This window comes from Myxine glutinosa, chromosome 1, assembly GCF_964187855.1.
Source record: "Myxine glutinosa chromosome 1, kmMyxGlut1.1, whole genome shotgun sequence".
Lineage (NCBI taxonomy): Eukaryota > Metazoa > Chordata > Myxini > Myxiniformes > Myxinidae > Myxine > Myxine glutinosa.
The window spans coordinates 210,186,083-210,199,820 of NC_136261.1; the positions used below are offsets into that span (position 1 = coordinate 210,186,083).

A 13,738-nucleotide genomic window follows, 5' to 3' on the forward strand; every position below is an offset into this window, starting at 1 on the left:
ATTCATCAAAAAATTAAACAATTAATCAATTAATTAATTAAACAATAAATCAAAAATACCCTTTACAGCCAAATCACTTGGTCATTGTCATGTCCAAATATCAGCTTCCTAGCTGAAAAGGTGCCTGAGATATTGCCCAGATGAGAAAGAAAATAAATAAATGATTAATAATGAAAATATATAAATAACAATCATAAAAAAATTAAATAGTTAATCAATTGGATAATAGAATACATAAACCACCACCATTTCATCCGAACCTGCAACGTAAATTTTTTTTATTTTAAATTAAGTCATTCATCGAAAAATTAAATAATTAATCAATTAATTAATTAATCAATAAATCAAAAATAGCCTTTGCAGCCAAATCACTTGGTCATTGGCATGTCCAAATATCTACTTCCTAACTCAAAAGGTGCCTGAGATAATGGCCAGAAGAGAAAGGAAATGTATAAGTACTTAATTAATCGCTAATAATAACATCATCAATAACCCTGGTGTTGGGCTAGCGGCGAGGGTGCCGGCTTAGGATCCTAGGATCCTGGGTTCGAATCCCGGTCGATCGCTGAATTAACGCCAGGGGGGTTGACTCAGCCTGTCATCCTTCCGAGGTCGGCTAATTGAGTACCAGTTCATTGGTAATTCCCTGTTTGTCGTTAAAGGCGGCAAAAAGGGTTGGCGTCAGGAAGGGCATCCGGCCGTAAAACATTGCTTCAAAAAGGGGCCCAAAAAAAAAACAAAAAAAACAACAACAACAACCACGGTTCCCGAAAAAGGACAACCCCCGCTTTGCGGGGAAAAATGGCCTCTAAGGGTGGTTATTTTTTATTTTTTTTATCAATTAATTGATTAATCAAAAAACAAAAAATATCATTTTTGACAAAGTACTTGCTCACTACTGCGCCGAAATTTCAGCTTTCTAGCTCAAAGGATGGCTGAGATATCGCCCGGACAAATAAACAAACAAGAAAACAAACAAACAAGCACAGATACATTCAAAGTAAACCGCCCCCATGCCAAATAATTAAATATCCTGCAGCGCAGCATATCCGGGGCACCTCAGGCGCCCGGCAATACCGCAGTGCAGCTCATAGAGACTGCATTGGGAGGGAGAGGTGTACAATAATTGATTGATTAATTGTATAATTAAAATCAATAAAAGATTGTCACAAAATATTTTCTTAATCAATTGGCTAATAGCATAACTAAACCACTCGTGCTTCATCCGAAGATGTATCTTTTAGAAATTTAATTAAATAAGTCATTAATAAAAAATTAAATAATTAATTGATTAATCAATAAATAATTAATCGATTAAATGATTAATCAATAAATCAAAAATATCCTTGATAGCCACATCAATTGGTCACTGTCATGTCCAAATATTAGCTTCCCAGCTCAAAAGGTGCCTGAGATATTGGCCAAATGAGAAAGAAAATAAATAAATGATTAATAATGAAAATAAATAAATAATAAACATTAAAAAATGTAATTATTAATCAATTCGGTCACAGAACACATAAACCACCACCATTTCATCAGAATCTGCAACTGAATTTATTTATTTTTAGTAAATAATCGAATAATTAAATAATTAATCGAATCATTGATTAATTGATTAATCAATAAATCAAAAATATCCTTGATAGCCACATCACTTGGTTACTCATGTCCAAATATTAGCTTCCGAGCTCAAAAGGTGCCTGAGATATTGGCCAAATGAGAAAGAAAATAAATAAATGATTAATAATAAAAATAAAGAAATAATAATCATAAAAAAATTAAATTATTAATCAATTTGGTCAGAGAACACATAAACTACCACTATTTCATCAGAATCTGTAACTTAAAAAAAAAATTTTTTTTAGTCATTAATCGAATAATTAAATAATTAATCGATTAATTGATTAATTAATAAATAAAAAATAGCCTTTGCAGCCAAATCACCTGGTCATTGGCATGTCCAAATATCAGCTTCCTAACTCAAAAGGTGCCTGAGTTAATGGTCAGAAGAGAAAGGAAATTTGATTAATTAAATAAGTACTTAATTAATCGCTCATAATTAAATAACTCCTCGATTTATTGATTAATCAAAAAACAAAAAATACCGTTTTTGACAAAGGACTTGCTCACTATTGTGCCGAAATTTCAGCTTCCCAGCTCAAAGGATGGCTGAGATATCGTCCGGACAAACAAACAAACAAACAAGCAAGCAAGAAAACAAACAACGAGAGTGAAAACTGAGTACTCTCTTTCAGCGTGCGTCACTGCCGAGCCCCCTTCGGTGCCCGGCAATGACGATTTGCAATGCCTGGAGACGGCATAGGAAAGGTGCGGTGTACAACAAGTACACATACATTCAAAGTACACCGCCCCCATGCCAAATAATTAAATATCCTACAGCGCGGCATTGCCAGGGCGCCTTTGGCGCCCGTCGATACCGCAGTGCAGCTCATCGAGGCTGCATTGGGAGGGAGAGGTGTACGCTAATTGATCAATTAATTGTATAATTAAAATCAATAAAAGATTATCACAAAATATTTTCTTAATCAATTGGCTAATAGCATAACTAAACCACTAGTGCTTCATACGAAGACCTATCTTTTAGAAATTTAATTAAATAAGTCATTAATAAAAAATTAAATAATTAATTGATTAATCAATAAATAATTAATCAATTAATCAATAAATAATTAAGCAATTAAATGATTAATCAATAAATCAAAAATATCCTTGATAGCCACATCACTTGGTCACTGTCATGTCCAAATATTAGCTTCCCAGCTCAAAAGGTGCCTGAGATATTGGCCAAATGAGAAAGAAAATAAATGAATGATTAATAATGAAAATAAATAAATAATAATCATTAAAAACTTAAATTATTAATCAATTTGGTCACAGAACACAAAAACCACCACCATTTCATCAGAATATGTAACTGAAAAAAAATTTTTTTTTTGGAGTAATTAATCGAATAATTAAATAATTAATCGATTAATTCATCAATTGATTAATCAATAAATCAAAAATATCCTTGATAGCCACATCACTTGGTCACTCATGTCCAAATATTAGCTTCCGAGCTCAAAAGGTGCCTGAGATATTGGCCAAATGAGAAAGAAAATAAATAAATGATTAATAATGAAAATAAATAAATAGTAATCATAATTTTTTTTAATTATTAATCAATTTGGTCAGAGAACACATAAACCACCACCATTTCATCAGAATCTGTAACTTTAAAAAAAAACATTTTTTTGTCATTAATCGAATAATTAAATAATTAATCGATTAATTGATTAATTAATAAATCAAACAAGTACAGATACATTCAAAGTACACCGCCCCATGCCAAATAATTAAATATGCTGCAGCGCGGCATTGCCAGGGCGCCTCAGGCGCCCGGCAATACCGCAGTGCAGCTCATTGAGGCTGCATTGGGAGGGAGAGGTGTACACTATTTGATTGATTAATTGTATAATTAAAATCAATAAAAGTTTATCACAAAATATTTTCATAATCAATTGGCTAATCGCATAACTAAACCACTAGTGCTTCATCCGAAGATGTATCTTTTAGAAATTTAATTAAATAAGTCATTTATAAAAAATTAAATAATTAATTGATTACTCAATAAATAATTAATCGATTAATCAATAAATAATTAATAGATGAAATGATTAATCAATAAATCAAAAATATCCTTGATAGCCACATCACTTGGTCACTCATGTCCAAATATTAGCTTCCCAGCTCAAAAGGTGCCTGAGATATTGGCCAAATGAGAAAGAAAATAAATAAATGATTAATAATGAAAATAAATAAATAATAATCATAAAAAAATTAAATTATTAATCAATTTGGTCAGAGAACACATAAACTACCACTATTTCATCAGAATCTGTAACTTAAAAAAAAATTTTTTTTTTGTCATTAATCGAATAATTAAATAATTAATCGATAAATTGATTAATTAATAAATCAAAAATATCCTTTGCAGCCAAATCACCTGGTCATTGGCATGTCCAAATGTCAGCTTCCTAACTCAAAAGGTGCCTGAGTTAATGGTCAGAAGAGAAAGGAAATTTGATTAATTAAATAAGTACTTAATTAATCGCTAATAATTAAATAACTCCTCAATTTATTGATTAATCAAAAAAAAAAATACCGTTTTTGACAAAGGACTTGCTCACTATTGTGCCGAAATTTCAGCTTCCTAGCTCAAAGGATGGCTGAGATATCGTCCGGACAACCAAGAAACAAACAAACAAACAAACAAGAAACAAGTACACATACATTCAAAGTACACCGCCCCATGCCAAATAATTAAATATGCTGCAGCGCGGCATTGCCGGGGCGCCTCCGGCGCCCGGCAATACCGCAGTGCAGCTCATTGAGGCTGCATTGGGAGGGAGAGGTGTACACTAATTGATTGATTAATTGTATAATTAAAATCAATAAAAGATTATCACAAAATATTTTCTTAATCAATTGGCTAATAGCATACCTAAAGCACTAGTGCTTCATCCGAAGATGTATCTTTTAGAAATTTAATTAAATAAGTCATTTATAAAAAATTAAATAATTAATTGATTACTCAATAAATAATTAATCGATTAATCAATAAATACTTAATAGATGAAATGATTAATCAATAAATCAAAAATATCCTTGATAGCCACATCACTTGGTCACTCATGTCCAAATATTAGCTTCCCAGCTCAAAAGGTGCCTGAGATATTGGCCAAATGAGAAAGAAAATAAATAAATGATTAATAATGAAAATAAATAAATAATAATCATAAAAAAATTAAATTATTAATCAATTTGGTCAGAGAACACATAAACTACCACTATTTCATCAGAATCTGTAACTTAAAAAAAAAAAAATTTTTTGTCATTAATCGAATAATTAAATAATTAATCGATTAATTGATTAATTAATAAATCAAAAATATCCTTTGCAGCCAAATCACCTGGTCATTGGCATGTCCAAATATCAGCTTCCTAACTCAAAAGGTGCCTGAGTTAATAATGGTCAGAAGAGAAATGAAATTTAATTAATTAAATAAGTACTTAATTAAACGCTAATAATTAAATAACTCCTCAATTAATTGATTATTCAAAAAACAAAAAATACCGTTTTTGACAAAGGATGTGCTCACTACTGTGCCGAAATTTCAGCTTACTAGCTCAAAGGATGGCTGAGATATCGTCCGGACAAACAAGAAAACAAACAAGTACACAAACATTCAAAGTACACCGCCCCATGCCAAATAATTAAATATGCTGCAGCGCGGCATTGCCGTGGCGCCTCCGGCGCCCGGCAATACCGCAGTGCAGCTCATTGAGGCTGCATTGGGAGGGAGAGGTGTACACTAATTGATTGATTAATTGTATAATTAAAATCAATAAAAGATTATCACAAAATATTTTCTTAATCAATTGGCTAATAGCATACCTAAAGCACTAGTGCTTCATCCGAAGATGTATCTTTTAGAAATTTAATTAAATAAGTCATTTATAAAAAATTAAATAATTAATTGATTACTCAATAAATAATTAATCGATTAATCAATAAATACTTAATAGATGAAATGATTAATCAATAAATCAAAAATATCCTTGATAGCCACATCACTTGGTCACTCATGTCCAAATATTAGCTTCCCAGCTCAAAAGGTGCCTGAGATATTGGCCAAATGAGAAAGAAAATAAATAAATGATTAATAATGAAAATAAATAAATAATAATCATAAAAAAATTAAATTATTAATCAATTTGGTCAGAGAACACATAAACTACCACTATTTCATCAGAATCTGTAACTTAAAAAAAAAAAATTTTTTTGTCATTAATCGAATAATTAAATAATTAATCGATTAATTGATTAATTAATAAATCAAAAATATCCTTTGCAGCCAAATCACCTGGTCATTGGCATGTCCAAATATCAGCTTCCTAACTCAAAAGGTGCCTGAGTTAATAATGGTCAGAAGAGAAATGAAATTTAATTAATTAAATAAGTACTTAATTAAACGCTAATAATTAAATAACTCCTCAATTAATTGATTATTCAAAAAACAAAAAATACCGTATTTGACAAAGGACTTGCTCACTACTGTGCCGAAATTTCAGCTTCCTAGCTCAAAGGATGGCTGAGATATCGTCCGGACAACCAAGAAAGAAAACAAACAAACAACCAGAGTGAAAACTGAGTACTCTCTTTCAGCGTGCGTCACTGCCGAGCCCCCTTTGGTGCCCGGCAATGACGATTTGCAATGCCTGGAGATGGCATAGGAAAGGAGCGGTGTACAAGAAAGCAAGAAAACAAACAACCAGAGTGAAAACTGAGTACTCTCTTTCAGCGTGCGTCACTGCCGAGCCCCCTACAGTGCCCGGCAATGACGTTTTGCAATGCCTGGAGATGGCATAGGAAAGGAGCGGTGTACAACAAACAACCCGAGCGAAAACTGAGTACTCCCTTTCAGCGTGCGTCACTGCCGAGCCCCCTTCGGTGCCCGGCAATGACGTTTTGCAGTGCCTGGAGATGGCATAGGAAAGGAGCGGTGTACAAAAAAATACCCTTTACAGCCAAATCACTTGGTCATTGTCACGTCCAAATATCAGCCTCCCAGCTCAAAAGGTGCCTGAGATATTGCCCAGATGAGAAATAAAATAAATAAATTATAATTAATAATGAAAATAAATAAATAATAATCATTAAAAAATGAAATAATTAATCAATTCGCTAATAGAACACATAAACCACCACCATTTCATCAGAATCTGTAACTTAAAAAAAAAAAGTCATTAATGGCATAATTAAATAATTAATCGATTAATTGATTAATCAATAAATCAAAAATATCCTTTGCAGCCAAATCACTTGAGCATTGGCATGTCCAAATATCATCTTCCTAACTCAAAAGGTGCCTGAGATAATGGCCAGACGAGAAAGGAAATGTATAAGTCCGTAATAAATCGCTAATAATTAAATAACTCATCAATTAATTCATTCATCAAAAAACAAAAAATACTGTTTTTGACAAAGTACCTGCTCACTATTGTGCCGAAATTTCAGCTTCCGAGCTCAAAGGATGGCTGAGATATCGCCCGGACAAACAAGAACGAAAACAATAAAACAAGAAAACATACAACCAGAGTGAAAACTGAGTACTCCTTTTCAGCGTGCGTCATTGCCGAGCCCCCTTCGGTGCCCGGCAATGACGTTATGCAGTGCCTGTAGATGGCATAGGAAAGGAGTGGTGTACAATAATTGAGAGAGGAATTTTCCAATCTCTGTTGATCAGTGTTATATGTGTTCTACAAAACCAATTATTAACTTTCGGATGATTTAGGTTAAAAGAAAGAGCTGCTTTTTTACTGGCATCCAATCACAAGATGACTCTGCAATTTGGTTATGTATGTTCAATCTCCAAGTTGCTGCAACATATTTAGACGTGAAAACTTTTGATCATTTTCAGATTGGCGTAACCATGTCTTCGAAGGCTTTGATGAATGATCCAAATTTGTTACTTGGTCATTTTCATGTGCCAATGCCCTATGGAGACCTCCCCCAATGGAGAAGGTTCTACCTGACGAGTGAAAGCCCAAGGCTTTGGAATGGCTTGCTTCCTGTGAAAAGTACCCTCCAGAAGGATTGTGGCTTGATGTTCCATGGGTTAAGCCTCCACTGATGAAGGCTGAATGAAGGACTCCGAGTCTGAAGAGGAAACAAAACAAGATACGGAGGATGAAACCTGTGAGAGAAATTATGTCATTTTTATGTACCATCACATGTGCTGATATTCATGTAGTACTTTATATTACCATGTTACACCAATTAGAAATCTATTATACAAGTTTTGCCACCTCTGTCTGGTCTGTCTGATCTGTCTATCTGTTTGTCATCTATGCGATCCTAAACCGCTGGAAGGAATGAGTTAAAACTTCGTGGTTGTACTCGGCGGAGTGTGCAGTGATTTTTAAAAGAAAGTTGTGATGGATACGCTCAACCTATGTACATAAATATATATATATATTTATTAATTGACATATATGGGAACTTCTACACCACCAGTCGTGTTTGTAATAGTCGACATTGATTTGTCCCCCCATTGGAGGAAGACCCTCTCGTGAGCAGGCCGTTGGTGTTCCTATGGTAGGCAGCGAGTGCCCCGGAAGCAGTGACGGAAAGAGATTGGCAATTATAGGTTTATATGTGTGGGAAAATTGCGTGTTTGATCAGGGTCGCCCAGATAGCTCAGACGGCAGACCACTGGTACCAGAAGACCTGGGTTTGATTTCTGGTCTGGGCGTGTAATTTTCCCACATATGTCAATATATATATATATATATATATATATATATATATATATATATATATATATATATATATATATATATATATATATATATATATATATATATTGTTACAGACGCGGTTGTGGATGTTAGTTTACCGAGCGGTTTGGTATGACCGCGTCTGCACAGTTTGGTGTCGAGGAGTGGAATTCGGACCTGGGACTAAATTCAGTTAGGCCCAAATTTTGGGACACCAATTGTACCATTAGGGTAACATTTTGGTGTCGGGAAGTAGAATTCGATCCGGAGCGCGTTTCCCGCGCTCGAAATTATAACGGCGAAATTTGATTGTGTTTTACAAAAAAAAAATAAAAACCCGAATTTTGAAAGTCGCGCTATGGCAAACCAAGACGGCTGGGTTGCGGTAGAGAGTGAGGTAGGGTCGATCCAGGACCAAATTGAGGGACAAGAGGAGAGCGAAGCAGTGAGGGTAGCAGATTCGCAAAATAGCGCCGTCAAGCACGAAGTAGCGGGCGCGCAAAATGGCGCCTCGCAGATGGCCACGGCGTCCACGCCCGCGACCGTGGTAGCGCCACCGGTGGATTTGAACCTTTTTTTTATGCAAATGACGGCCCTTATGGAAAAGAATAGTGAGCAATTGGGAGACCAAATTAGAGGTTTGAAAAGCAGTATGGGACAAATGGGGAACCGGATGGATGCTCAGGGTGAGCGATTGGAGGGCCAAATGGGGGTAATGAGGGACGAAGCGAGGGGTACCAGTGAGGGGTTAGACAATAATTTTAAGGAGTTAGACAAGAAATTTGGGAAGTTAGACAATAATTTTGAGGGGTTAGACAACGGGATAAAAGAGGTGAGAAATGGGTTAATGGGGGTAGAAAACAGAATGGCCGCTCAAGAGAATCAAATGGAAGGGATGCAAAAGGGGTTAGAGGGGTTAGAAAACAGGATGGAAGGCAAATTGAGGGACATGAGGGACCAAGCGGAAAGGGAAGTTAAACAAATGGGGCAGCTGATAGAGGGGGTCAGAATGGGGGTAGAAACCAAACTGGATGCTCACAGGGAGGAAATGGAGCAGATGAGGGTGGCATCTGGGCAGGAGATGCAAGTGATGGGAGAGGAGATCAGAAGAGGTGTGAGTGAGGAGGTCGGAGGAGTGCGCGAGGAGGTGAGGCACTGTGAGGAGCACATGGAGAAGGAGGTGAGAAAGGGGACTGTAAAATTACAAGGGGGCATAGAGGACCTGACGCAGGAGGTGGAACAGCTGACGGAGGGACAAAAAGGACTAACGGAGCAGGTTCAAAGGAACACTGCGGTATTAGGAGGGTTAAAAGCAACACAGAAAGAACTAAAAGACGACTTGATAGCGACGAAGAGGGAATGTCAGATGGTACGTGAGGGACTGACAACGAGGTTGGACGAGGTGATAGAGGTAATGGAGACGAAGGACCGGCAGGTGAGGACGCACATGGAAACGGTCAAGGTAGCCTTGGAGGACGAGCTTGAGGAGACGTACCGGGGAATAAAAGAGGTGAAGCAGAAATTAGAAGAAGTGGAAGAAGGGGTGAGCGAAATTAAGAAGCGACGGAGAGGGGATAACAAAGAGATAAAAGAGGAGATAAAAGAATTGGTCCAAAGGCTGTGTTTGGATCGTGATGATGTGCTCAGTAACCGGATGAGGGATTCGCAGGTGATGGAGGAGAAGCGAAGAGGAAGAGGACCCGGTGTAAGTGGTGACCAATATGGTCGTGCGTATGATGCGCCAGGGGATTTAAGAAGCTTGGGGGTCGAGATGGACCCGGGTGTTCGTGAGAGGCCGTTGGTGAAGTGTGCGACAGGTCTGGTGTGCGAAAGAGGAGGTGTGCGAGAAAGTCCGACTCTGGGGTGTGTGAGGAAAAAGTGCGTGCCAAGGAGTGAGGGTGCTGGCGAGAGTGAGTCGGTCGTAGCGCGTGTGCGAGGGAGCACATGGAAGCGCGGTGTGGTAAGTGTTACAGAGGGTGTGACGGGAGAGTGTGCGCAGGAGTGTGCGCGAGAAAGGTGTGTGACGGACAGGTGCATGAGGAAAGAGTGCGCTGTCAAGAGTAAGGGTGAGTGCGCTGTCAAGAGTGGAGGTGAGAGTAGTAAGAGTGACACGGAGCGTGAGTTGGTTGTGACAGGTGAGAAAGGATGCACACCTGGAATGGTAGAGCGTGAGTGGGAATGCACGCTGGAATTGGTAGTGAGGCACGTGGTTGGGTGTGCGAATGAGAGCACACCTGTGATTGTCACAGAGGAGGTGACAGAAGAGGGGGCGCGAAGAGGTGTGTTGGTGAGGTGTGCGACCAACGAATGTGTGCCAAAGTGTTCGGTGGTCAGGTGTGTGACCAAGGCTGTGAGTGGAATGAGGGTACCTGGGTGTGTAAGGAAAGGTACGAGGAGCATGGGAACGGCTGGATGTGTGAGCAAGGAACGGGCTGCGGGGTGTAAGCATGCAGGTGAAGCATCGACGTTAAACGGAGCAGCGGTTAGAGCGACTTATAGCCGAATCGGGCCCTTGGTGCGTGCTGGGCCTCGCGTGGAACGGCCGCGTCCAGGCTCCACTAGGTGGAGCGGGCAGCTGGATAGGAAGGGTCGTCATGGCGACCACTTTTTGTTGAGGCATTCCGGCAGGTCGAGATCGAGCCATGGGATGGCTCCGTGCCGAGAAGGTGCGTGGGATCTCGGCCCGGGTAAACCCCCGTCCCTGCACCGAGTGCCGGACGCGTCCAGCCGCTGGCACAACACAACCCGCATTCATGGCTTGGCTTTACAAAGCCGAGCTTTAGAAGTGAATTGGCGCACCGAGAGATGCGCCCCCAGCTTGGAGAAAGAACGTCACCTTCCAACGCTGACGCTGAGAGAGACCTCCCGCATCTCTGGACCGGACCGTGTGGATCCTGCCCCTGAGCCAAGGTGCACCTTGAGCTATCAACTACCTGCCCCTCCTTGCCATCAATCCTTGTGTGAGTCAGTTTTGTCCTGTTTATCTGTGGTCTGTCGGGGCTAATATAAGACCGTGTTTAAGTGCCCACCTTACTATGCTGTACCTCTGGTCGGTGTAATCTAACGTTCCGATATATTATAACCTCCTCCGGAGGTCTTGAGAACTGTACCCTTGGTGTCGTGTCATTTTAACCCAGCCGTTGTGTCCTTTTCCTCAATTGATTTAGCGTAGCGCGACTCGGCCAACGTTCGAGTATAATCGGGTAAACTGTGCAGACGCGGCCATACCAAACCGCTCGGTAAACTAACATCCACAACCGCGTCTGTAACAATATATAGTGTTGTGGATATGAGAATGCTTTTTTTTTTTTGTTGTTGTTGTGTAAATAGTTGTAAAAATATCGCCCTCCTTACTCCAGTGTTATATAAAGGTCAAAGGGCGTTCCCGTAGTTAATTCCATAAAGCATACACGAAGGTCACCATATATCCATGTTCAGTTGTTATATCCTTATTATGTGTACTCGGGCATGCCCGTACTATATATATATCTAAAATTATATCCCCCCCCCTCTATTTACATGAAATGGTTTGGTCCAAAGCGAACGGCTTGCGAGTACGGTGACAATCCCCCCCCTCTATTTACATGAAATGGTTTGGTCCAAAGCGAACGGCTTGCGAGTACGGTGACAATCCCCCCCCTCTATTTACATGAAATGGTTTGGTCCAAAGCGAACGGCTTGCGGAGTTTGGTAAAGAAATCGCCATAGCGTGCACAAACGCGCAGGAAAGCGAAAGAATCGCAAATTAGTTTTAATTAGTTTTAAAACATAGTTTAACGCCAACATAGCGGCAACATAGTTTGCCAACGTGAAATAAATGAATACGCTCTCAAATGTGCCATCCGAGGCAGAGTCTGTTCGCCACGTTCGGCACACGTGATAGCTCACTGCTCTCTGATTGGTTGAATCGTTTTTTGGACATAGCTCGGTAACTACTTGTCCGATTAATATGAAACCTTGAAAAGGCACATCCTCAGGTCCCCAGCAATATACCTGGCAAGTTTAAAGTATATCGGACCCGTGGGTGTCGAGAAACAGCGGTCACAGACATACACACACACATACACACACACATACACACACACACACACAGAGAGATTACTGGAATTATAGATAGATTAGGCTAAGGATTTGTCTTCCATTAATTTGACACTCCATTGCACTGCATTAAATAAAGTAGATCCCTCCGTCATGGCATCTTCCAAGTGCCAGGTTTAGCCACTTTGCTGCATTTCATCTGCCGTCCACTTTGCTGCAATTGCCAACTGCATCTTGGGTGGTTTTCTTCATTGCCATTGCTGCCCTTTGGCTGGGGCTAGCACGAATCGCCCCCAAAACCACCATTGGCCACGAGGCAAGGTCGGGGAAGAAGGGCGTGTCTCCACCTCGTCATAGAGGGGAGGAGTGAACCAGCCCTTGCCGACCAACCCAGAACGAGGGGTTGGCTTTAGAGGGCGGAGAGAGAACGTTTGGGGGAGGTTCGCAAAAGGGTCAAGGGTGGGGCTTATATAACCCGAGGCAGAGGCCCCCAGAGAGAGTCGAGGAGAGAGGAGATCAGAACACCGAAAAGCCTGGAAGTTGTTGTTGGACTAAGCAAGAGAGGAAGTTGTTGGACTGGGTTGGACTAAGAAAGAGAGAGAGAGAGAACCCGTCACGCCAGACCCCCCACCAGCAGCGTTGGCTCCACCAAGCAGCTCCGACCCGTTACCCCGCGCACACGACAGGATCGGTGGCATCGGCGGCCGTCGAGGTCCAGCCCGACGTCCCGTGCGGGGTCAAGCTCCAGCCAGCTCCGTGCCTTCCTCCCCCTCCAGCCACCCACCTCATTCCAGCCAATCCACTCTGCAATCCCCCGTGTGAGTCCGTCTTGTTTGTTCTGTCCTGGGTTAAGTTAAGCCTGTTTAGATAAGCTAGCGATTTTCACTGTGTCTCTGAGTTCTTCTGTAAATTATTTTATTATCCTTCCTTCTTCCTTGGTTACTTTTGGTTGTAAATAGTAAATAAATTATATTCGTATTCCCTACTTCTGTCTTCTTCTCCTTCACATCCGTGTCGCTTTTGTCTTTTCCATATTGAATATCTGTGGCGCGATTTTGGCCAACGTTCAGGAATCGGGTTAGTCGGGGTAACTGTGCGGGCGCGGCGGCCATCCGCTCGGCAAACAACATCCTAGCCGTGTCCGTAACAATATATATATATATATATATATATATATATATATATATATATATATATATATATATATATACAGTAGTGACCCCTAATTCCGAACGCCCCTCATCTCGAACTACTCTAATTCCGAACCGTAAATTCGAGAAAATTTTGTCCCTAATTCCGAATGTATTTCTATAACCGAACCGCCAACATAGCGTTAGCGTCGTTCATATTTCCC

General features: G+C 39.8%; 1 protein-coding gene across 1 annotated transcript in view; it reads right to left on the minus strand.

The window, feature by feature from the left end:
* The window catches only part of LOC137416371 (keratin, type II cytoskeletal 8-like), a 60,624-nt gene that overhangs the window by 14,954 nt on the left and 31,932 nt on the right, over positions 1-13,738 (minus strand). The window contains exon 8 of the mRNA XM_068101922.2: positions 7,599-7,726. Within this exon, the coding sequence (XP_067958023.2) occupies positions 7,599-7,726 (128 nt within the window). The remainder of the gene's footprint in view (positions 1-7,598; positions 7,727-13,738) is intronic.